General features: G+C 40.2%; 1 protein-coding gene across 6 annotated transcripts in view; it reads left to right on the top strand.

The window, feature by feature from the left end:
- Positions 1-2,092: 2,092 nt before the first annotated feature.
- PCMTD1 (protein-L-isoaspartate (D-aspartate) O-methyltransferase domain containing 1) overlaps positions 2,093-26,625 on the top strand; it is a 43,049-nt gene continuing 18,516 nt past the window's right edge. The window contains exons 1-2 of one of the 6 annotated variants that reach the window (XM_030446420.1): positions 2,300-2,381; positions 22,546-22,969. In XM_030446420.1, the coding sequence (XP_030302280.1) occupies positions 22,663-22,969 (307 nt within the window). In that variant the 5' untranslated portion in view covers positions 2,300-2,381; positions 22,546-22,662. The other 5 variants (XM_030446422.1, XM_030446421.1, XM_030446423.1 and 2 more) reach the window with 5 other exon arrangements.

The raw sequence follows: 26,625 nt of genomic DNA, 5'->3' as shown, positions 1-26,625 counted from the left end.
TGAGAGAAGACAGCAGAATGTCCACTGTAAGTGGAAAAGGATGGTCCTGGTTTAAGCATAACATGGTAATTTACAGTGAAAAAAAATATCCAGAAAAAAATCCCTTAAAATTAAGTGAGCAAACTATAGCCATAACTTCTGTCCTCAGTGAATACAGATTAAATGCAATTTGCCTGACAGGTAATGAGTATGTGTTTGTCATGCATAAGATCTAGGATGTGATGCAAAGAGAAGGAATGAAACCAGGAAACCCTTATATAGACAACAGGGAATGATATGCACTTAGTATAGTTTTCTAAAAATTCTTAATAAATATTCAATACTCAGGGCCACCAAGCATTTAAATTTACTATTAGGGCAAGATGTATTCTATTGTCAAAATGTTTGTTTCTCCTCCCCTCCACTTCTCTCATGCAAAAGTGCATCAGTTGCAGCAGTAATTGCACAGCAATTTGTAGGATTATTTTAATCCCTCAGGCCAACTAACAAAACACAGAATTGTTGGCCATAGTCTAGCAGAAACTCTGCCCCTTGGGTTGCCAGTTATCTCTACCTCAGCTGTTGTAATCTACAACCATTCTGTACTGCAGGTATTAACTAATTCCATCCCCACAACAGAGTAATACTCCTGGACTCATACCAGCAACATTTTTGTCTACTTCAGTTCTCAGGGCCATTACTGAGAAATCCTGTTCCACCAGTAACCAAACTTTGGCTAAAACTCAAAACTTCATGCCTTACAACTCCATTTCGCAAAACTTTCAATGCCTAAACCAATCCAAATTAAGTAACCACTGTAAATCTCACCAAATTACCTAAATTGTTGTTTTCCCTGTAACCTGCACTCTACATCTTCAGGTTTTCATATCCAGTTGCCTGAAAACACAAACACTTCACCTTTTGCCTGATTATTTGGTGAATATGAACTTACTGCTGCACAAGTGTGACTATTATCCATTCTCTGATACTGATCTCTAGCATTTCTCATTCCTTTCCTTAATGGAAAACTGATTATCCAAGCCACTGCAAGTCCTGACAGCTGAGTACTTTCAATTCTACAAAACACCAGAAGCAGTCTCCATGCCCCTCTCTGACCTCCCAGATATCACCTCAGTTCTCCATCCCCCTTTGAAACCAAGCATGAGACGATGCCTTAAGACCCCTCACCCGAGACCAGGCCTCAAGAGTAACCCAGAGCATTTTGTTCACCTCAGGCTCCACCAGACGGCACAGAGAGGCCCCAGCCTGCCTTGATTACCACTTCCAACTTATCTCTTCCCCGGACAATTCGTCCTTTAACAAATTATGACTCTGAGCTTTCCCCGAGAGCTATCTCCCTGTAGTTTTGCAAACTATTCTTTCAGAGTTCCGCCAACACCGGAGCCCGAAGCTCCTTCTCCTTCACCTGGAGAAGGAGAAGGGAGGAGAAGGGATTCCCTGCTGAGGGAATCACCTCCCTCAGCACCACTTTTGATTCCCCTTGGACGAGGCCCTGACTGAAGTGAGGGGGATGTGAGGAGACGCCTTAGTTCTGCTCTTGGGAGAAAAGCCAAAAAAGCCATGAATTGAGGAGGCCCAGTGAAAGCAGAGCAATTCCGGACGGGCACCGGGCACCTTAAGCGCTTTTTTTCTTATCAGCCGGGCCCCAGACGTCCTCCTTCGCCCTCCGGCGGTGTTGCTCCTCCTCCTTCCCCCCCCCCCCGCTCCAGCCCTCCGCCTGTCCCTTGCGCTGCCAGAACTTGTTTTCATTCCTCGGCGGCTCACGGGAGACAAGCGGGCCGCCTGCCAGGGGCGACGGGGTCCGGTCCGGCTCGGCGCGGTCTCGGGAGGGGCCGAACCCGTGACCGGGCGCTACTGGGAGGACGCGGATCCACACGTCCCCAGGCGACTAGTGACGAGCTGCGTCAACGCCGGCCTCTCATTGGCTCTGGGGCTGGAGCAGCGCAGCCAATCAGAGATCGAATCGAAAGGAGAGGGCGGGGCGAGGCTACTTTCCCCCCGCCCCGTTCTTCCTCCCCCTTTCAAACCGCCCCGCGGGGGCGTGGGGGTGGTTCGGCGGCCTGCGGAGGCAGCGTCACGTGACCTTCTGTTTACATCCTCTCAGCTGTTGGGGCCCCTCCTCCCCGCCCCGGCTCTCGCACCGGCACTGGCGGCGGCGGACACCCGCGGACCCCTCTGACCCGCGGGGAGGGTAACACCGGGGGCACACCTTTCTCCGCTTTACGCCAGCTCTCCTCTCGCTCTCTCTCTTCTAACTCAGCGACTGCCCCCGCTGCGCTCCGGCCGGGAGACCGGAGTGCTTTCCCCGTCTGTGTTTTTTCCCCCAGGGCGGGTCTTGCTGTTGTCGCCCCGCGTAAAGTCCGGGGCCCGCTGCGGAACGGGTGAGTGTCCCCAGAGGGGAGAATGAGGGGGGATGGAGGGGGTAGAACCGCTCTCCTTGGCTACGCTCAGCGGCGTGGAGGCCACCGTCGGGCAGCCGGGACGGTGAGTTACGGTGAGGGGACGGGAGGGAACGCGGCCCGCGGACCCCCGGTTGCCCCCCCCCGCCTCCCCAGGCGCTCCGGTTCTCATTGTTAGTCGGCCCCGCACGCAGGCGCGCACCCGGCTGAGGCGCGGGGGGGTGGTGGTGGTGAAGGGGGGGGAGGTTGTTTTCGTGCTGCCGGGACGGGGCGAAGGCTCCCTGGTGCTCGCGTCCGTGGGGCGGGGAGGGAGAGGACGAGGAAAGTGTGTATACGCCATTGGCAACCCTGTTCCTCCTCCTCCTCTGCCATTTTCGCACCCTGCACCCCCTCCTCCCCCCCCCCCGCTCTCCCCTTTCCTTCCACCCCCCGTGTCCTTTCGCCGCCTGCGTAATAAATAATCTCTGGCCCAAAAAAAAAAAAAAAAAGGGGGTGGGAGGAGAGGTGGTGGTTGGTGTGGCTACTGTGGGCCCGGGGCAGGTGTGAGGGGTCGGGGACTTAAGGCCGGCGGGTGGGATGAGGAGGGAGAAGGGGACAGGGACAAGAGAGAAGCTTCCAGCCTTGAGAGACCAGGTGAGGGCATCGCTCGTCCCCCTCAGTGGCTCTGCGGCCTGCGCTCTCCCCTTCACGGCTGGGGTCTTATTTTGCCTTCGAGGAAATGCAGTAAGAACTGTAGCTTAGATCTACTTTTTTTTTTTTTTTTTTTTTTTTCCTCCCTGAAGTCCTTAATAATCTCAGGGTATTTGTGGGGGCTTGCGTCTTCCAGGCCGAAGCATTTTGGGTGAAGCGAAAAGGGGGTGTGGGACAACATTTTGTTTCAGGAAAAGCCTCTGAGCTAAGGACGGGCATTTCTCCTATCGGGAGGGGAGCTGGTGAGGCAGCAGCAAGAGGGAAACACTTCGTTTACATAAATGAAGCGTGTAAAATGCCCGGTAACTTCGCTTTTCTCGCCTTGAGCGGGGCTGGGTGGAATCGGGTGAGCCGCAGCGGCGGCAGCCGGGAGGGAGGGCGAAGGCGGCCGCTGCCCCCCTCTCCGCCATCAACTCACGTTTTGTCTCTGTTTACATTGTGGTCTCTGTTTTGGCTGGGAGCAGCGTAAGGGGAGGAGCAGGAACTCGCTCCGGGGCAGCCACCTCCTCCCCTCTCTGTTTTCTTTGTTGTTATCTGCTCGGGGGAGGCGTCTTGGGGACACGCTTGCCTGTAGCTTAGCTGCAGGTCTGCGGCTAATGTGGTTCCTCCTTGGCCCCCAAAACCTTGGGCCGCCTTCTTCTGTGCATGTGCAGGTCTTGTCTCTCCTCCGTCGTCGCCCTCCTCCCCCTGCCTCGGCAGTTGTCAGCGGCTCGCAGTGAAGTTGGAGGAAGGGGGAGGGTGGAGGGGGAAGGAATCTTGGCATTTATTTGATACGCAGTCAGCAGCCTGGGCCTGCTTTGTACAGCTCTGTCGGCTTTGACAGCAAAAAAAGAAAAAAGGAAAACATCCTATGTTGGAAGGGAGGGGGGCTGTTCATTTTTCTTGGTGGAAGATGAAGGACAACGTTTTTGGGGTCTCCATGAGAGAAGAGAGAAAGAAATACTGAATTGTTGCCATGTCTGGAGAACGCTTGTGTCTTAGCAGTTCTTAACCAGTGCCCATGTAGCTGCTGTTCTCCCAGTGGGTGTTTTTTACTCCTGTCAAATAAGTCAGGCACAGTTGAACTGCAGATTTTAGCAAGGACTTAAGATTTCTTCTGATAGTGAACAGTAAGCTTTGAGACACAAACACAAAAGATAACACAAGTAAGGATAGTTAGCACTTCAGTGAATTAATGCAAGTGTCTAATTCTTGACCATGTGCCCTCTGTTTTACAGAAAATGCTTCTAAGATGTAAGATGCAAAAAATCTAATTCTTAAAGTTAGTTAATGATGAGAGTATATTGTGAGAATGCATTTGTAACCATAATTCACTTTTTTGCAAATGAATCATAATACGTGACGCATTTTTTTCCCCCACAGGACCCTTATCTTTCTCTGTGCAGACTATCCCTGGAAGGAATCAGGCATGGATAAATGGAGCTGTGATCTGCAGAACTCCTGCCTGATTTGTTGGGAAAGTTGAAAAATATTTTGGATGTGTAGGTGAACAAATGTGTGAAACATCTATTGCTGTTTTAACTGACTTCGGGTGAAAAAAGTATAATGATAGGAATGTAAAAAATAGGAATATAAAAATTACATGAGTTGAGTCAGAGAGCCATAATGATGGCTTTGGACACTTAGCCAGATGTTCTTTACAACAGTGTCCCTCAGAAATGCAAGGAAAAACAATTGGATGTTGTTGAGAGGTCTGTAGTGAGGAGATTGTAATGAAATCACAGAAACAAGTATGTAATACTGGACAGCCCTCAATAATCAAATGTTATCACTAGGTTTGTGAACAGTTGAGTTCCTTCCCTGCATAATCTCCAATCTTCACTCCAGAATTCTTTCTGCCTCTCCTACTTGGCTTTGTCTCTGGGTTTTCGTCATCCAGTCTGGGACTTCATGTCATGACTTGCTTTAGGTATTTGACTAGCCAGTTCCAATTTTTCAGTACCCTCTTTATAAATCTGTGAAATCTTGCAATTTTTATAGTCCCAGTCTTGGCAGATTGGTGATTTTTGTTGCTGAGTCTTCTGTTTGCCTAACAGTGACTGCTACAAGCTGCAGCAGCTCCTTTTCAGGAGGCTTCTGCTAATAAGAGACCTGATTGCCAGACATGTTTTCTAGCTTTCTGTGCTTGTGCTGGACCATACCATTGCAGTCACTTGGCTGTGTTTCTACAAACTTGAAGTGCAGTTGCTTTGAGTTGGTGTGGATGCTGAAGGTATAGGTAGGCTTAAGCATGATACTGGAAATTTCCTCTCTCAAGAGGATGCTGCTTGGAACTTTTGGTTTTCTTTTTTTTTTTTTAGGCAAACTGGAACCAAGAAACAGTAATTCAAAGATAAAATTTGAAGTTCCTGCTTCAGACATAACTAGTAATACAAGGTGGTCTCTCTTCCCACAGATGCTTCCAAAACTCAGTATAGTCAAGATGATTTTTTCTTGCTGTGTTCCAGAAAGGTATATGCCAGAAGCTTTAAGAATTCTCAAAAACATATACATTAAAACAGCAATTGTGAAATAGTTAGGCATTATGGCAATGCTCATATCAATCTCCAGTCCATGGTGAGAAACATCTGAGATTACACTCATTGTTTCCAGGTGAGAAGTGTCTTTGCACATACCTGTTCATTTGTTTCCTGCCTTGTTCCTGTTTTCAGCAGGAATGTCACAGAGATCTGCTGTTTTGCCCTGCTGAGCTGCAAGTGATCTGTAGCTGATCATAAATTAGCTATAAGAAAAGTATCTTGAAGTCTGCAGAGCTTGACATTAAAATGCAAACATCACTGAACATTTTTTTATTTTGCCTACTTAAAATTTAAGTTTGTCAAAGCAAAAGCCCAAAGAATACATGCATCATCTTGTTTTACAAATGAATGATGAAGTATGTGACACTCCTAAAAACACTCTAGGTATCTTCTGGTAGGGTCAGAAGTTCATATGAATACTTCAACCATCAAGTCTAAGGTTTTTGGGCTTTTTGTTTTGTCTTTTTCTGGAGAATTCTTTTAATATATCTGCTTTACAAAAGTTTTATCATACTGTTCCACTTTTTTCTTTAATGGCGTTCTAGTGAGTAAAGTGAAGTAGCTTATATTAAGTGTTATGGGTATAATTACATTAAAACATCAGGAAATGGCTACTATGCTCCAATTCATTTGGGACCTATTTGTATGCACTGAGTTGTAGTGAGAGCCTTTTGGCCAGCTTAATGCAAGCTCTTGAAGTTGCTGCTGCTCCAAGGAGCTTGAAATTCTGATGAGTGCATGTGTGTGAATTCTTGTTTAATGTACTTTTGATCAGAAGATAATTGGAAAAATTGAAACAAAGAAGTAAATGGAAAGTAACGATGGCTTTAAAGATTGCAGTTAGTCCTAAGAAACTTATTTCTGAAACCAAGAGATGCTGGAAGTTATATCTAGAAAGCAGCTGTGCTGTTCATCACTTGTATGTGTGAGTTCAGTTGGTATGTGACTTATTTCCCAATGAAATTTTAGTCTTTTTAATTTAAGCACAAAAATACAAATTGTACTTCATTTTTAGCAGAAAACAGTGATTTAAAAGGTCAACAGGGTAGCTTAAAAAAAAAAAAAAGACAAAAAACTCCTGACTCCACAGCCCTAAGATAGTTTAGAGGTGACATCAGGAGTCACCATGGTAACTCCCAGGCTACAGATTCTGGTGTATTCTCATGGGGGGTGAGTTCTAGAGTGAGGAGGTGACCGTGGAGCAAGAGCAAACTGCTTTTCTCGTTAGAGGCATGTCTCATGGCAGAGAAAGACTTGAAGCCCACTATGCAGAAGATGAATTTTGGAATCTGCTTTTGTTTTGAATAGTGTTTAGCAAAGAAATGAAGTAAAGGTTTAGTCTGTGACAAGTGCAAATAATTGAATTCTGTGTGTTGGATGGAGTTTCAGGTTTAATATATCCTAAGTGTTGTTAAGGAGACATAAAATATTGAAGCTTAGAATTTTTATCAAGTGTTGCATTTCACTTCAGATTTTCTCCAAGTAGTACTTGCTCAGCACAGAGTGGTGAACCAAGTGCTAAATTTGGGTTTGAAGTGTTTCTAAGATGTAAAAAGACAAATGGAATTAATGTTTAAAAACTTTTTTTAGGAAACAATCCAGAAATTGTCAACAAATCATAAAATTAGGTTTAAAAACTAATTTAAAACCTAATAGGCTTAGAGCACATGGTTTGATAGCAACATGGGATGTTTGGAGTCCTGTGTGAAGGTCATTTATATGAAGGTGCTGTAGGGCATTTGAGTTGACAGCATGGAGCTGCCAGATATGAGATATGGTTTACTGAGTGCCTACATTCTTCTGAAGTTAAAAAAAGATGTCAGTCAGGATAAATCTAAGTAGAGGTAGCTGAGCAGTTAGAGAGGGGTCAGTCTTTGTCTTGGTTAATAACCAATGCTTTACTGGTGTTTATGTGCACAACCAGTTGTGGGCCAGCATAGTGACTGTGGACAGGTTCTCTGTCCTGAGAGTTTTTAGAACTTGGTGATGACAGACTGCACCTTCAGTTCTTTTTTTACAATTCAGAGGTCTCCAGGTTTGTTGTTTTAAGAGTCTTTAGCTCATGATGCCTTAACTTTAACTGGTTCCTTTTCCACTTCCAGCTGTTGGGTTCATTTCAAAGGACACGTCCCCCAGTTTGCTGCAGCTTGTATTCTATCTAAAAGTCTTGAATCACACAACAGCAGCAGCTCTTCTTGCTTATTTGCAGGGAAGCAAGAACAGGGTGTGGGCAGGAAAGTTTTCTGTTGTGTTAGCTAACACTAAGTGTTACCATATTATAGGCCAAGTAGACTATAGTTAGCATGAGCACCTAAAATGGCACTAAAGGCCTGTGTTTAAGCACCTGAGTCACACAGCAAGTATCAAAGGCTTGGTATTCATATGACAAACTTTTTTTTCTCTGCATGCTTTCTAAGTAGAAAATACTTAATAAAGCTGTCAGTAATCATGATTATTTCTTCCTTTTTTTTAAATAAAAAGGCTTGTTAAACTCTTAAAGGCTAGGTGCATATTTCTAGTGGCAAACTAAGCAATCTTGAAAATTATTTTCAGCATGGATAGCAACAACTTTGTGGTACTGGATATTCCACTGGCATCTGGCTGTTACTGTGCAGTTTGTTAATTTATTTTCTTTTCTAGCTGATGTCTACAAGTGTTTTTATAGCTTTGGCTGTAGGTGTTGAGTCAAATCAGAGTTCTTATACAATAATAATATAAGATGTAGTGAAAGGGAGTATGCAGCATTATAGTAAACACAAAATACATGTACTTCTGAATGTAACTATTAAAAGTATGTCTATTGGTATTTGCCTTTAAGCAAAACAAATAGCATTTGCTGCCAGTTCCTGTTGTCTTTAGGAGTTAAAGGGAACAAAATTTGGAAGAAAAAATCTCAGATTATATGATTGACTTGATTATTTTCTGAAAAGTGACAGAACTGCTTCTCTAGAAAGTTATACCTGCATTAATGTATGGTTTCCATAAGTGAAGTGATGAAGTTACTGGAATTGTCTATGGTAATAGCTAATGAATAGCATCCAGCCATTGTTTATTGCCTGTTGTGCCTCTGTCCCAAATGACAGGCTTGATTCCTATAAATGGTTGTTTTAACATTGGAAGAGGAATTAAGACCATGTGGTTGGGAGAAAATGACAAGTGGTTACTATTCTGAGAATTTGTGATATTTCTGTAGCAGATGTTTTCAGTGGATATTCAGGAATTACCATGTGGTTTTCTTGGCAAATATTTGCAAGAAAAAGCCAAGTAGTACTCCTCAACCCAGTCAGAATCACTGGCACTATGTAATTGTCTATGTATCATAGTTAGAAGAGAGCAGAAGCTGCTATCCTAGTAATAATTTAATTACAGTGGGATTTTTTGTATGATAGGTATGGCTAAAATGTATGCAAATTAACATTGCTGAAAGAATAAACTAAAGGAGATGCTTACTTTCAGCAAACAAAGTGCAAGGTTAATATTTGTGCAGTACAAATAATTTCAAGTAATCTGGAAAGTTGTGTTTTTAGCATGACATCAGTTTGCCAGTAGAGGAGTTCATTACCATTTGAAAAATTTGCCCGTGACCCATAAATTTCTTGTTTACTTCTGCTGTTTGTGTTGGATTCTGGCAGATAGGGGATTTGGCTCTTCAGCTGGGGCATATGACCTTGCTGTTTCTTTGCAGTTCTCCCCTCAACCCTTGAGAGAACGAACTGTGATTTTGTTTCCATTCAGTGCAGACACCTGCTGTTCAGTTTTAGTTTTGCTGTGTTTTCCCTTCAAGAAACTCTTAATTTGTCATTACTGCAGTTAGGAGGTCAGTGAAACTGGAAGGACACAGAAAAAAAATGAGTTGTGGAGTTATGCTGAGCTAGCAGTTGCAACTTTATAAATCCCACAGGCCTTAGTCTTTGCTTATTTAATTGAATTAATTATGCATTCCTAAGACTCATTACTCCTGAGCTTCTGTGGTGTTTTCTGGAGTAACTCAGTTGTCAGAAACAGTTACTGTGGGATTTGACTTACCTGTTCTGGATGCTCTGGGTAAACTGGAGTTGCTGTGATGTAACTGTGGCAGGTTGCATGACTGTAGCAGCCTCTTGTGTTACATCTGTAAACTACAGTTCTCTCAGGTAAAACCCATATGCTTTGTATGACTGAAAAAAATGATGGAGTAGGATTATGGGCATGAGCATATGCTTAATCTGCTACATGAAGCAATGATAGGTTCTCAGCTTTCATTTGGTGAAATACTTGTGTGAATATCTCTGGTTGGCCACCACATGAGCACAGAAATGTATCACTAATGCAAGCATAAATGGCTCCAGTGGCCTTACCCTGTTACCCTTTTAGGATGGTCAAGCTGAATGTCTGCTAGTGGCAAACGCATGCGTGTGTATATATTATGGATCTTTCCATTTACTGGGTATAGACACTTGTTTTACCCTGAAACTGGCTCTTGGATCTATTTACGTTTCATTGTGTCTTGCACTTCCACACTCCCAGGTATGCCCCTGACACCACAGGTTCTCCAGCAGCTCACTTCCTTTTCCTCTTTTCCTCCAGCAGCCAGCTCTCAATTTCTTCACTGGAACAGGCAGCCTGATACATGGTTCCCAAGCCAGCTTGGTACTGTACTCCCTGTGATCACAGTCTGCCGTGCAAAACCTCACGCCCTCCTTCACTGGCATGAAAGACTCACAGTCCCCTATGACCTGTGGTGTGACTCTGCTTGTAACGTTGGTGCACATGCACACTGAATAAAGTCCCAGGAAAAGAGCTGCAAAAAAGAGATTAATGGGCAGACAAAATAGACAGTAATGATTCAGGGCAGAGCACAGGTAGAAGTCCATAACCACCTGCAGCCTGTCCAAAGGTTACCTGTCCCACTTGTCACCATAGTTCTGGTTTTCCTCTGCTTGTTGCTCCCAAAGCTGTTTTGATCCCTCCCTTTCCCCACTCTCGCTCCCTCTTTTAAACATGTCATGACAGGACTCGAGCAATCCCTTAATTCCTTTCCTTTGTATCCTATGGTAAATCTGGTAGCCCAGCCACATCTCTCAATCTGAAAAGTGCTGTGGAGTGGCCTGTGGGGGGGAGGGAGTGGGGGATATGGGGAAAGCTGATGGGTCTCCTATGAAAGCCCTGGGAAGAGCCAAGTCAGGGTATTCAGTTGGGTTCCTCAATCTGCAAGAGTGACTCTGCTCCTTTGCTTGCAAAATAGCTTTTCACCACATACCCTTACAGGGTTAATTTTGGTACGTGCTGGCAAATAACCTGTTTAATCATTTGCAAGCACAGTTGAAAATTTATGGTGGAACTTACTGGCTGGTGACAGGTGTGAATTAAAGGGATACTGTTACAAAAGCAAGACTTGGAAATGTTACCTCAAAGCAGGGTATTTTAATAGCAACAGAAACAGAATGCTATAATGATCGCATGAAACTCTAATAATGCGGTAACCTTTTAAATTATAAAATGAGCAGTTGATTTTATTTTTTTTCCCAGATGACCTGAATTTGTGTAGAGGCTTTTAAAAAATAGATATAATTCATTCTTTATTTGTGTGTTTTGAAATTTTTGATAAGTGATCACTTTCCTTAAGAGCCATGAAGAGAGAGTTAATTTATGTTTCATAGAAAGTAAGCTTTGGATATCTTAAGAAATAGGGATCTGTAGACAAAGTAATTTTTGGGTATGCTCTTTAATGGATTTATGGTGCGTTTAGAGAGTGAGGCAGGTTATGACATTGAGCCCTAGAGTGTGAGGTGCTTGGAGATGCAGAGGCATCTCCCATTGTCAGAAAAGATCAGATCCCTGACCACTTGAGGAACCTGAATATACATAAGCTTCTGAGATGCATCCCAGAGTCCCAAGGGAATTGGTTGATGTAGTTGCTAAGCTGCTCTCCATGATACCTGAAAAATCATAGTAATCAGGTGAAGACCCTGGTGATTGGAAAAAGGGAAACATTGCATCCATTTTTATAGAGGGGAAGAAAGGAGCACTCTGGGAACTGCCAGCTTGTCAGCCTCATCTCTGCCTGGGAAGGTCGTGGCACAGCTCATCCTAGAAGCTATGCTAAGGCATATGGAAGACTGGGAGCATGGCCTTACCAAGGGCATGCCCGGCCTGACCAGCCTTGTGGCCTTCTGTAAGAAAGTGACTACATCAATGGGCAAGGGAGGAGCTATAGATCTCATCTGTCTGAACATCTGAACCTTTGATACAGTCCTGCAGCATCTCTATATTGTAGAGACACAAATTTGATGGATGAGGAATTAGTTAGTTGGAGAGTAGTGGTTAATGGTGCAATGTCCAGATGGAGATTGGTAAAAAGTGCTGTCCCTCAGGGATCCTATCTTCATCAATGACATAGTGGAATTGAGTGTACCCTCAGTTTGCATTTGCAGATGGCACCAAGCTGAGTGGTGCAGCTGAAGTGCCCAAGGGATCAGATGCCATTCAAAGGGATTTGGACAAGCTTGGGAGGTGCTGCGCCCATGTGAACCTCATGAGATGCAGCAAGGCCAAATGTAAGATCCTGCACCTGCATTTGGGCAACCTCTGGCATCAGAACAGATTGGGGGATGAGGGGATTGAGAACAGTCCTGCAGAGAAGGGCTTGGGGCTACTGGGGGAGGAGAAGCTGGCAATGTGTGCTTGCAGCCCAGAAAGTCAACTGTATCCTGGGCTGCACCAGAAGCAGCATGGCCAGCATGTTGAGGGGGGTGATTCTGCCCTTCTGCTTTGTTCTGGAGTTTTCAGAACAGGAAAGAGAAAGACCTTTTGGGGTTGGTCCAGATGAGGGCCACAGAAACGGATCAAGAGGGCTGGAATACCTCTCCTAGGAGGAAAGGCTGAGAGAACTGGGCTTGTTCATCCAGGAGAAGAGAAGTCTTCTAGGAGACCTTTGTGATTTTTCAGTATTTCAGGGGGGCTTACAGTAAAGATGGGGACAGACTTTTTAGTAGTGCCTGTAGAGACAGGACAAGGATTAATGGTTTTAACTAAATGAAGGTAGGATTAGATTGGATACAAAGAATACATTTTCTTCAATGAGGATGATGAAACTCTGAATCAGGTTGCATAGAGAGGTGGTAGAAGGAAGAACTGCCCCTGGAAATATTCAAGGTCAAGTGGGACGGAGCACTGAGCAACCTGATATAGTTGAAGATGTCTCTTCCCAATGCAGGGGGTTGGACTACGTGACCTTTAAAGGTTTGGCCTTCCAGGCCAAATACTTTTATGATTCTTTATTCAGGATTTAGGGATTAAAAATACAAAAGTTAAGTGCAAGTAAATATCCATCACTTTCTTTGACAAGGTAAAAGTAACTGTTAGTGTGCATGTGTACTACTAAACAAGTTAAATGGGAAAGAATTGGTGAATCCAGTGCAATACTTCTGCAAGATTTTATCAGTGGAAGAAATTTGTCACAGCTCTGAGGAAGAGAAGCAGGAAACAGGGTAGGCCTTACTTGTACATCCCTCTTGAGGATTACAGGCCTACGTATAAAGTCACTCCTCAAACCACTGTTACATTGCATTGGACTATTTTAAGAATCCTAGTAAACAGGATCAGGACTTGAATTTCTTTTTAAACTTTATTTAGTATCTCATAAGAGGAGGCATGATAAATGTTGGTTTTCTTAGGCTATAAAAGTAAACATTCTGATAATACAGTATTAAAAGCTGTTTATGCTATGATGATTGCATGCTGTTTTGATATTTTCAGATATATTTCTAAAGATCTGAAAGCTCAAAGATTTTAGTGTACCTGGAACTTGATAAAGTTGATATTTCTGTTTTTATTTGGGCCTGTTTTGGTTTTTTTTTTGTGGAGACTGCAGTAAATGCATAGCTCTAAGATTGAGGTTTCAAGTGTCAGCAGTGTAACCATCTTCTATTTTTACACTTGACCTCATTTTTCTTTTCTTTGCTGAAGGCAACAGGCATATGTTCTGTTGCTGCTGGAAGCAAGTTATTTAAATAACTTAATGTTATGTGCAGTAGGGTTTTCAGTTTTAGTGTGGGGTGAATTAGTGAATATATTGTTGTGGGCTGTATTTTGTGTACTCAAAATTACATGAACTGTTACTTGATCTGCTTAAGAACTAAAGCTCCAGAAATTACACTTGAGATAAAAGGTTAGTAAAGTTGTTTCAGTTTTCATACTAAACCTGGTTTGTATTTCATTATAAAAGAGAATTTTCCCCCTCTTCCCCCAGCTGTTGCTGCTTGCTCTCTGAAGGTGCTATCAGTAGCCAAGGAGCATCATATTTTTGCGGTTTGTTACCTTCTGTTCAGCAGAAACTAAATTATTAAGCATTTCCTTTTAGGAAGAGTAACAAGTTTTGTTTTAAAAATGCTGAGTGTTGCCAGATGGCTTATGCTTTATGTCAAGGTGTTTTAGTTGGCTTATGATCAGGATAATGTTAAAATCTGCAGAAATGTTTATGCTGCTTTTGCCTTTTTACACTGATCAGGACTGGGTATTCTAGAAGTAGGGTACTTGCACATCTGCACAGCTCTTATAATTCTTAATGTTTGACTGTTATGGCTTACATAAACCTGCTTGAAATGAGTATTCTCTGTTAAATAGCCTTGTACAAAGCTGTGTGTTGTGGCAATTAGTTTTGCAGCCTGGTCACTCTGTAGCTCACTAATTCCTGTGAAATATGTGCACAGACAGCAGTTCCTCCTCTGAAAAGCAGGTGCATGATGCAGACTCAGTGAATATCAGACATCTGTATGTACTAAGCATCACTGATTCATAGCTGTCTAATGTAGTCCTCTTATCTTAGTCCTGCCAGTGAAAAAGCCTCTGTTAACAGATGCCTCTTGTTTCTATGGTTCTGTTAGGCCTTCTAGAGAAGCATCTCTTCCTCTCTACTTCCAGCCAGTCTGTGATATAGCAGCACTCTGCCTAGTTTATGTAGACCTAGAGTTGTAGCCTGGGAACAGGCAGAGATGTAGGAAAGCTGAGAGCTTTAAAAGGAGTGTGCTGTAAGAGGACTGCCAGATTCCTTCATGAATACTGCTGTCAGAGAAAATATAGGGGTTCTTCTGTCTGTTAGACATTGGGTTAAGCTGACATTCTTTGCTTATGGATCTTTTAGTGGACTTTTGACAGGTCACCAAATTGTCTTAGACTCTCCAGAGATGAGACCATTTTATGAAGTGTCTCACAGACCAGCATCACCAAATATTCTGTTCTGGTGTTCATATAGACACAGTTTTAATAATTTTGAAAACTACAGTTGATGAATTACTACGGGGTACAGAGGACTGGGCAGAGCTGGTATTCATTCACTCATGGAGGTATACATACAGCTTCTGAGATGTGATTACCATTTGCATATAGCTGACCTCTAATGGTAAGCAACTGACTGGCAACTATTTATAGTTGACATCTTATCACCCTCTACTGTGAAAAAAGTGTCCTGTTCTGCTCTGATCAAGTGCTCTTATCAGGAGCTGTCTATTTCCACTGCTTGAGCTGCATCATATTCTGCCATAGACACCAGTTCTTACCAGTGTCAATCAGGTGTTCAGACTTTAGTTAGCCATTAACACACCTCTCTGAAGTTACTCAAATAATTTAGACTTATTTTTAATCTCCTAAATGGTATCACCGTACTGACACATAATAAAATTTGATGATACTAGCTAACACTTACAGCTAGGTACAGCTAACAGCATCTTGTTGCTTTGGGAAATGATTTTCAGGCATGTGAGAGGCTATTTACTCATCAGCACTTGATTCATCTGCTTCAGAATATGAGGAGGAACTGGGGTCTGAGCAGCAAATGGTTATTAATGTTGTCCATTAGTACTGGACAGACTCTTTATGCCTGACAGTCTGAAATCTTCTGCACAGTTAGTAATGTCAGGTGCTAAAAATGTCATGAGGTTTTTGTGCAGATGGGTTAACTGGAGTATTCCAGAGCTATTTATCTCATATACCTCTCATCCATGGAGGCTTTTTCACTTTGCACTTAGGGGCATTTCTTAACAAAAGTGTTATGGCAGATACTGTCTAAATTAAAACATGCTATGAAATCAGGTACTAGCAAAACTTTATATTTCTGCGCTTGATACCGGTGTAAAACATTTTGTAACATGAGTAGCTAGATTCAAAATGTTTGTAAGTACACAAATAAATCTCATGTGTTTGAGGTAGGAACTGCAGGTAAAATAATTTTGTGCAGATGATCAACAGGTACTGGTGGTTTATATGTCAGTAAACTAGGGCACTGAGACAGCTTTCCTGTCTCAGGAGGGTGTTTTTTCAGTATATAATTAGGAGGGGTCAGTTGGTGGCCCACAGGGCATGCTAGGATGTGAAGACATCTTGGTATGTGGTGACCAGCTATCTTGAGACTCAAGAAAAGCCCTAAATAAATGGAGACTACAGATGAGGACTTGTTCTCTGAGGGCATAGGGCTACTTTAGTACCTACTGGGCATAGATCGACACCTTTACATTTCAGAAACTGTCTTGTACTCTAGGTTGCACCTCAGTAAGGCAAACTATAGTGATAGCTGTCTGGGGTAGAAACAGTGAGCTGTTACTTCTGTGTTTTGAAGTAGTCATTCAGAACACGATTGTGATGTCACAGGTTGAAGACTTTGAAGAACAGTCTTCTTCTGAAGCCTGGGAGGCTCAGCTTTGCAGATACCTTTTTTTACCCAGATTTTAATCAGTAAGCAGAACTGAGTCAGGTTATGGTGTTGTGCATTAGAAGTTCCATCCAGGAAATATGCAAGATTCTTTGCTTTGTAATAAAAAGTAATGAATTTTGAAGTCTTCGATCATGAAAATAGGTCTGGCATAATAGAATCAGTATGTAGAAAACGTTTCAGCTTCTAATCCTTGTCATCATGTGGAGGGTACATAAAATTTTGGATGAGAAAAACTGTTTCAGTACAGAAGAAAACTCAGAAAGGAATAAATTGGGGGGAGGGGGGGGAGGAGAGGAGAAGTGGGTTGGTTTGTTTGGTTGTCTTTTTCCCCTAAATGGGCAGCCAAAAAAATGCTATGTTTTTGTTTGTTTGCTTGCTTTTAAATTCCAGTGAACTGTCTTGGTAGACCTTCAGCAAGATTGCTTCAAAAGTTATGCCCTTGTGGAACTATTAAGGTTAAGGCCATTTGATCATGAAATCTGCGCTGATGTGTTTTGACACTGTTTATACATCTGTGGAGTGTCATAAGCTTCAGTGCAGCTTCTGAGTGAAGTGCAGGATGAGGTATGCTGTTGGTGTTCAGGTGACTGAAAGTGGAAAAAGAATGAGAGCAAGCACACACCTGGAATGCTGTATAAACAGCTGTTGAAGGCCTGAACAGGATTAAGGTTTAAGCTTACATCAGACTTGACAAACATTTTCTGCCCAAGTAGGTCAATGCAATTCAGGTTAAGTCAGTAGTTGTAGCTGTTTACATTCATTTGGCTTAACTTTAATCCTGTGGTCTGTTCCTTGTTCTATTGCTATGTTACAAAGAACCTTGAAGTATGCTTTGTGGAGTGTATTATGTTGGAGGACTGACTGTGCTTGGTTTTGTACTTGGGTGTGTTTAATTTGAAAAGCTTCTTTAACTGATACACTGAACAGAAGGTTAGGTGTTTTGAGTGAGATGATTCTAGAGTATTGACTTCAAAACCGTGCGGTGTTTGCAGTAGAATTTTCTAAAATGCACCAAGCAGTACATTACTATCTCCTGAAAAAAACAATTCTGTTTTCTGGACTATTTGAGTGACAAAAAATACAGCTGTGGAAGAGAAGACAGCTAAAGTAGCAGCTCATTTTCCAAAGTAGCTGGGCTTTCTGTTGCTGTTACTATGTACAAGAGTTCAAAAAATGTAAGGACTTCATTCTGAAATTGTAGTGTGTCTTATTCTGATTTTTCTAGTCACCTACTACAGTTACCTCCAGCATACAGTTCATATTTTGGTTCTTTTCAGACTTTTGTGAAGCTAATACTACGATTTCTCTTTTCCTGTCGGATAGTAATCAATCATTCTGTTTATTCAAAAGGTCCTGCTGAAATCCTACACTCAGCTCTGCAGTTTGGAGTTTAATTTCCTCTTGTGGGGCACTGTTAGAGTACTTGAGAGGAAGGTGGAAGCAAAACTAAAAATCGAGTCCTTTTGTTGTAGGAGTGGCTGGACAGGACAAGGATAGACTAAACATCATCCTGATTTCATTACAGCTGTAGGAGTGGCACAAACTGAGTCTGAAAAGCAGGTCTCACCCTTGTTGGCTCTGGAAACTTTAAACCTCTGCTATCAGAGTTGTGTTTTCGACTCTTGCCTTGAGTAAACTGAAACTGTTAAATGGACTCAAGTGTTTCAGGCCCTTTTGCTCTTTTGTGGTTATCTCCCTCCTATTGCCAGTCGGAGTATTTCCTCTTTGGGAAAAATTAACAGCAGACTCCTGTTGCTATATTAATGAGTAGGTCAGTGGTTTACTGTTCTTTTCCCCCCTCTCCTCTCCTGGCTAAGGGGAAAGGTTCACCAAGCAATTTTTTCATGTCATCTCTGAGTTTAAAGTAATGTATCACAGTCTTGATTCAGGGTGGTGTGTTTTAAGGCAGTATCTTTGTGAAAATAGTTCTGAGGAGGAGACTTGAAATATGGCTGACTCTATTTTACTGTATTTTTCCTTTCATTTTTATATCCTTTGAAACACAATAAAAGTCAAGTTAGAAGGCTCAAATAATTTCTGTTTTTAAGGAGTCATTTATTTAGAGTTGGGATGTGTCAGTATTACAAGTTACTAAATATGTAAGATACTTGACATTGTATGGATTTAGCAAAAGTGAGGTTTTGTCTTTGAAATTAACTGGATACCTCTCTATCATGGTATTCAACCCCTAAGAAAGTGTGCGAGTCTTTAGTGATCTAAAGAATTAACTTGATATGAAAATACATTTGTGAAAGATCTGAAATGTGCAAAACTTTTGAACCTTTGAGAGCTGTGGAAAAAAACCCCAACAATCTCAGCTTTTATCTGAGAAGTTAGTAAGTACGTGCAAATTTCACATGGCCCATAAAATGATGAATTAAAATGCACTCAAATTGTCAGAGCTTAGATTCATAGTGAGAGAACACCTCAATGTAAAAAAAAAACCAAACAAATAAAAATTGAAATTATTTATAAGGAATTTGAGAAAATTTGGTTGTAGGTTAGGTCAGAAACAGACCAAAGGTGTTGTGATACAGTTCTATGACTTCTACAGAATCTGGACAGTAGCATTTTATATTAAATAAAAGAAACTTCAAGATGAAGTGTTTGAACTCTTGTTAATAAATTAATTGTGTCAAATGAGAAACTGAGGGTTTTTTCATTATAGTTGGTTTTATTTGGTAATGAACTTTTAAATTCAAGAGTATGTTGAAATTTTAACTCCTAAACTGATTTCTGTTGGATTCTGTATTCTTAACGCTAAAGGCAACTGTTGCATTATGTTAATATTAGTATTATGCACCTTTGCTCTTTCTTCCAAAATATCTATACTTCTTGGTGTAATAGGCATCAGAATGTTGTTCATGCTCCTCCTGAGCTGCATGTTTCAGTTCAGGTATTGGTGAGCTTGACAGGATGCTTTCCGAGCTTTGCAGCTACCTAAGGTTTTATCATCATATGCTCTGTTGTCTTTATTTTGGTCCTGTCACAAGGAAACTTTGACTAACTTGCCCTTTTCCTGAGCTGTGCTAAAATAGCTTATGGAGTGGTTTCCTTTGTGTTTTAAAAGTAGTTGAAAATGTATCTGACTTCACATCTATTGCCTTTGTTAAAAGCAAGTACCTTTACTTTTACAAGGTAAAAGCTTACAAAAATAAAAGCTTCGAAAGGAAGTAAAATACACAAAAATATTTATTAAAAGCACAAGAAGTCACTTTCGTACAAAGATCTTTAACTTCCTAGGGTGTTTATTGGTTTTTAACAAAAATACTTTCCGCTTGGAGCACTTTGCTTACCTGTAGCTATAGAGTCCAGAGTAAAGCACCATAGTTGGTTAATGAAAGCAAACTAAAAGTAAACTACAAACAGTATCCCTGTCAACCTAAAGTCACAACCACACTTGTAGTAGCTGTTCTGCTGCATAAGCTTCCCTATCTTGAGAGGTCTCCCTACATCTGTTTTCTCACTGACTCCCCACAGTATTGTGCTGTGTACCAGTCCTTTGCTGTTCTTGTCTTTGACACTGCATGATAACACTAACGAAGGTGAAACACTTGGTGGATGTCATCCTGTAGAAAAAGCTTGCAATACTTCAGTAACTTCAGCTGTCGGATAATAAAAAGGACATAAAAATAATAATAAAAAAAATATATACACCTGAAGAAATTAATTGTGTTTTAGCACAGTGACTGTATTGAAATTGGGAAACGTTATTTATGGGAATGAAATTTTATATGAAACTCGTAAAGAGATTTTGTAATAGAAACGATAAAGCGTTTGCTTCGAGGATTGCATTTTTCCATCTGAGCTGTTGATGTCTTTTCTTGCTCATTGGAGTGTGGATAGTTGTTAAAGCTCTCCACCTGGTGGTGAGAAGCGGTGAATGCACTCTGCATACAGGGCTAAAAGTGGTATTTCTGTTTCTCAAATGTAGCAGCTACATTAATCTTCAAGAAACTTCGTTCTTAATTTACTTTTTAGTTAAAAATATTTACTTTTAGTTAAAAATATTTTTAGTTAAAAATATAAAAAATATTTACCCATATCTCAGGACAGTAATGAAATTTTTAATGTAAAAAAATGGCAAAAACTGAAAAGCATTGTGGCACTGCAATCCAGTAAAGTTGAAATTGTGTGCTTGAGATGTTAAACCTGCCTATTTATCAGGGCTAGTTCTACATGGTTATTAATTTTTATTAGTGAGTGGTTGTTCTTTCCAGGGGAGAGTAAGAATTGTGTTGGATACTGTAGAAAATTTGACATTTCTTTGGCCTGCTATTTTCTTCTTGCTATAACAAAAAATAAAGTTCAATCCCAGCTTTTCTGCTTATAACTCATGTTGAGTGGTTTCAGTACTCTATTGAATCTGAGCTTAGTGGTCAGAAATGTGAATTCACTCACTGAGCTAGAGTCCAGCATGTGATTTTTTTTTTTTTTTTTTTTTTTTTTTTTGCATTTACAAGGATGTTTCAGTGCTCCACTTCCAATCATTGCTATTTGCAGCTTAATCCTTCAGGAAAATGGTGTGAATTTTAGATGTCTTTTGTTTAATGTTGCATGGGGGGGGAGAACCACCAAATTTGAAGTTTCTTGAAGTTTACATTTGCTTTTATGGAAAGATTTATTAGAATTGTTTTGATAGAGACCTGTTAAATGTGGGAAAGGTTTCACTAGTGTTCCATGAAGATTCCTCATTTAAAGTATTTAACCATAAGATTGTGGTGATCTGTACAATGTAAACTTAAGAACCAGCTTCATTCTAGTAACTTAAATGACGCTGGGTATCTGCATTCTGTTTGTGAATTCCTGACTTATGAATTTGCACAAATAGGTGTGTACAAAACAGGAATTTGCTGAATTGCACTGGAGGGTTCCCAGATAAAAAATTACATTCATATCTTTAACAAGACTTCTCATTGACATGGGCTTGTTTGAAATGGAAGGTGGTATTTTTTTTCAAAGGTGATAAACAGCAATGCAGTTAAGAGTCACACAGTGAATGTGCACCAAGATTCCTGTTAGTCTCTTTTCTGTTGGCCATTGATTCTGTGATTAGTATTAACAATTAGCTTACTATGGATAATCAATTAATTTGGAAGTTGTGGATTAAACTTTTTTAGTTTCCTTTGTTTCAGACTTACATTTTTATGGTAATGAATGGAACATTAAAAATGTTAACATCTGAATTTTATATATTTATTGATTAATAATGTAGTAACTGTAAGTAAAATACAGATCCGAGGGAATTATATTGAACTGAATATGCTGTGTAGAATTAACGAAACTTGCTAGTCACTTAACAGCCAGCAAGGTGTTGAAAACATCTAAGTACTTAGGGAGTGTGTATTCCTCTAGTGAATATTGCAGATGTTTGGAGGAGCTGTCTGTATATGAGTGAGGAAAGGTTTCCTGTGCTGAATCAAACAGAGCAGTGTATGGTTGTGTCTGCATTGGTATTCTGGTTCAACTCAAAAGTCTGAGAAGCATTTCCAAGAGATAACCACTCATCTAATGTTTTTTTCTCACTGTGGGATAATTTCAGAGCATGTAAATCAGTTTCCATTCATATGTAACTTAAGCTTTTAAGTGCTGCATCTGCTGTTGGACATGTAGCTATTGGGAGGGGACTAGATATAGTCCAAGTGCAACTCTCAACAAGACAAGAGGGCACGGTCTTAAGTTGTGCTGGGGGAGGTTTAGGTTGGACATTAGAAAGAATTTCTTTACTGAGAGGGTGATCAAGCATTGGAATGGGCTGCCCCAGGAAGTTGTGGATTCTCCATCCCTGGAGATATTTAAAAAGAGACTGGATGTGGCACTCAGTGCCGTGGTCTGGTAACTGCAGCAGTAGTGGATCAAGGGTTGGACTTGAGGATCTCTGAGGTCCCTTCCAACCCAGCCAATTCTATGATTCTAAGTGCAGTTGTTGTCTGTGTCATGTATCCCCCTCCCCATATATATATAATGTGGGTGATAGGTTCCCATCACTATTTCCAGTGCCTGTGTAAGGTCTTAATATTTCATTGCTTGCTAATGTAGAGATCCCTTGTTGACATATTAAAGCTAAGCTGAAAAACATACTGAGTTAAACTTTGAACTGCAGATTTTTTATTAAACAGGGGCTGTCCTGACTGTTCACAGTTCTGCTTTGTAAAGTGAATCAATACTAACAGTATTTCATCACCCACTAATAGTTGTTGGTTCGTTTCTCTTCTGCAACTCAAGTTATGTAAACATATCTGTTTTCCAGGAGTCATTTGTGATGTGCTTCTGAAAGAAGAACTGAAAATCCATTACATACTTACACATTTGGGAAAGCTCTCCTAATGTATTTTGCAAACTAATTGAATTACCATAGAAATTCAGCATGGGAGGAGCTGTGAGTGCTGGAGAAGACAATGATGACCTAATTGATAACTTGAAAGAAGCTCAGTACATTCGCACTGAGAGTGTGGAGCAAGCCTTCAGAGCAATTGATCGTGGTGATTATTATCTGGAAGGATACAGGGATAATGCATACAAAGACTTGGCCTGGAAGCATGGAAATATACACTTATCAGCACCTTGCATTTATTCTGAAGTCATGGAAGCACTGAAGCTTCAGCCTGGATTATCTTTTCTAAATCTGGGTAGTGGAACCGGATACTTGAGTACAATGGTGGGATTAATATTAGGTAATTTGAACATTTTTATTTTAAGTGTTTTTGCATACTTTTAGAAGATTATAAAATACCTTTACTTTTGCTTCTTTAAAAATAACTGTACCATACTTAAGATTGGGTGTTAGAGATGTGTTGTTAAAATACTGCATATTATCTACAAGCTGTTTGCTGCCAATGGTTTTCAGGGACATTTCATGGAGTGTTTTGGAAGAGGCAGTTGTTCCTGCTTACCTTTCTGTAATCTAAAATTCTCATCTGAAAGGAAACAGTCCTTTTGTTGCTTAAAAGGAAAAGCCACAGGAACAGTTTTTGAGGCTTAAAAATTTTAGTCTGCATTTGCATCATGTTTATGCCGTTACTCTAGGTTACTTCATTTTATGCAAAGAAGAATCTAAATTGTATAATGACTTAATTGAAAAATAAGTCTTTGGGCATTCAAACAGTTATATTAAAATACATTTATTTAATCATTACATTAGTGGAAGTTTTCATTGTAAACAGGTAATGCTGTTTAGGCACAGCAAGTCTGTAGGTTTTTAAAACTTTTAACAGTACTCAGTTTCTTTCTCTGTTTCAAATATATTTCCATGAAGGAAAAAAGGTAGAATGAAATCTCACTGTCTACATTTCAATTTTATTAATCTACCTTAGTGAGAAAAATACTTTCTCCCCGCTGCCCAATATTTAGAAAACAGAGTGTGTGTACCAATAATTTTATTATAATTTTTTACATTTATTTTAGTATGTACTTTTCATAGGTGCAATTTTATTGACAGCTTTTGTATTTCTTTGGTTACAGAATGTAACAGATCTAACAGGTAGTATACAGATTTTGTATACATTTATTTATATACACAACTGAGGCATAATGGTTTGTTAGTTTTCAATCCGTTCAGTTTCTCTTATCTGTTCTTAAAGAGTAGAAATTTTCCCTAATAATACACAACACACTATTAATTGGCATCTCTGGCAATATTTGTTCTTGTTAATACCGATAAATTCAACAGATTCTACTCCTGTGGGAACAGGAATTACATTCATTTTACAGGTATGAAAAAGAAGATACCTACTCTTTGTGTTACTTTGCCCCTTCAAAGATTTTCTGTTAGAGAGAGGTGATATTTTTAATTAGATTGTAAGAGTTTAAATTCTGCATTTTACTTCAGTATTGAAAAAGTTAGATGCTACTGCATTTTTTCTCTTAATGTCTGCTCAGAGTAGTGGGTAATGGTATTGATTATTTTTCTGCCTTTTGTAAAGCTTTTTTATTTCATTATTCTTTCTTAACTGTGATGTTTAAAAAAGAAATTCTCTTGTATTTTGCACTTGTATCTGTGTAGTTATCTAATGTATTTTGAGTGGCTGCTGGTTGGCTGTTAAACTCTTGCATTTGGCCTCTCCTCATCAAGCAGAATTCCTATCCTTCAGAATATTATGTGGGGACTTGAAGAAATGAAAGAGGAAAAGGCTTGTGTGGGTGAGGAAAAGAGGGTGAGATTGGCTGTCAGCCCGTGAAGAGCAAGGTTACACTGCAGATGTTCCCACAGAGCCAGCTCAGGTGCTGATACTTCTCTGGCAGTGATGAGGAGCCTGGAGCAGCAACTGCTCTGCTACTTACAGAAGCAGACTTCCCATGTTTCTGTACCTAGATTCCAAAGTCTGCTTTTAGTGTGGTAATGTGGTTTGAGTGCTAGACTGAGGTGTAGAAGGTGTAAATACAATTTGGTTGCTTTTATTTTCTTAGTCTGCTCCCTTTGATAAAATTACAGATAATTTTTTTCTTTAGTGTTTCTTATAAGCCAGCTGCTTTAACAAAGAAAGATAAATAGGCATACTTTTCTGACAAAAATAAACCATGTATATCTTCAAAAGCCCACTTCTTTAAAAACAGGTTTCAGCATGCCCTGCAATTAGTAACAGAGAGCCATGTGTTCTCTGACAGTAGTTTGGGTATCTTTCAGTTTGACAATTTAGTGAGTAGTATTCCTGCCATGTTGGCAGTGTAAAAATGACTAGCTTAAATTAGCAGATAATTTGAAACTGGTATGCACTTCTTGAGTATAGCAACATACTGACAAAAAGAATCCCACCACTCCAAATAAGCAAATTAACTGTTGCTGACACTTAATGTAAACTTAGTTCAGACTAGGTGGTGGAATTGCTAGCTTACTGTGCTGACAGAGGCCAGATGACTTTGGAGAGTAGCAGAGAAGTTGGTGTCAAATTTTTAGAATGGCTGACTCTTTACTTAAAATTCACAGCTGTGACTTTACTGATGAAAGAAGAGAATGTGTTTCTCATATTTCTGTTTGGATTATGAATACTATATTGTATCATGATGCAGTAGTGTCTTGCATTCATAGATTTTAATTTCAAGCTGCATATTTACACAATATGTATTTCTCTGTGTTTCAGAACCGTGTTGACATAAATGTTGGTGTGTATTTTGGTAGAGAAGATGTTGATTCATTTTTAAATATACTTCAAGTTATGAGGCTAAACCAATGGCGATTAATTTTTAATTAAAGCAAACACCTTGAATGCTGCTGTGCTGCAGCACTAACTGCACTGGTTAGAAACATTGTAGACTATTTTTGTGCAAAGGAAGCTTAAATAATTAAACAGCTAGAAAGGTATTGCCTATGCTAATGCTTTTCTTAATGCGATAATAAAATAAATTTAGAGTAAGTATGAGTTTCAGCAGGAGGTACATGTTTTCACAAGATTGAAGATCCCTTTGGATGATCTCCCTAACTCTTGTCTGCTGTCCGAGAAGTCTTACAAGTGCTTCCTGTGGTAACCTATTGGATTGGCTTTATTTCACAATTATTAATCAGCTTAGTGAAGTATACTTTGGAATGATTAAACTATTCTCAGTAACTCTAGGTCTGTTTTGTTAATCAGTGTCCTAGAAAAGGCAAAGTGAATTCTGTTTCATTGGAGTAACATCTTTGAGATAAATATTTAGGAAAGATTTAGAATGCAGCAGAGGATATAAATGTAAGGTTTTGTCTAGCCTTATTGATGTTTACTTTCCCTTCTTCCCCTTCCCTCTCCCTTTTCTAATTCTGTGCTCCACTGACTAAAGTCCCTGGGCTATGAGTGCATGTTAAATATAGAATCCCCACAACAAATATGACTATCTGATTTAGATTCCTTCTTGATGCGGATAATCCTTATAATACTGTCCCATGATTTCTTGTTCCTGAAAAATAGCATTAACTTCTGGCATGCAAATTGACTTGGAAATATACTTGGATTTGATTGCAGGAAAGTGGTGTTGCTTTCAGGATTGGATTGTGATGAGTAAACGTAATGTGGTCAATTTCAGTTGTTTTATATAGAAATTAATTATTATCTAGTTTAAATCAGGAGCAGACTTCTGATTTTGTAACCTGCAAAATAGAAGAGCAGATGTGCCTAAGATGTACCTGATCTCTGAATTGTCAAAAGCCAAAAATTTAGCCATAAGAAAAATTTTCAAAATTTAAATACCAAGCTGCAGATTAAATTATAATTTAAAATGTTATATTTTGGTTAAATTTGTTGTTGAAAAGTTGTGGAGACTGACTTAGGTGCAGTAATTTTTTTTTTTTAGTTTCTTACTGCATTATTATGAAAAAAAAATATTTGCACAAAATTACTTTGCCACAGTTCTGTCCCTGTTC

Source organism: Calypte anna, chromosome 2 (genome assembly GCF_003957555.1).
Source record: "Calypte anna isolate BGI_N300 chromosome 2, bCalAnn1_v1.p, whole genome shotgun sequence".
NCBI lineage: Eukaryota > Metazoa > Chordata > Aves > Apodiformes > Trochilidae > Calypte > Calypte anna.
This window is presented reverse-complemented; position numbering and strand designations above follow the sequence as displayed.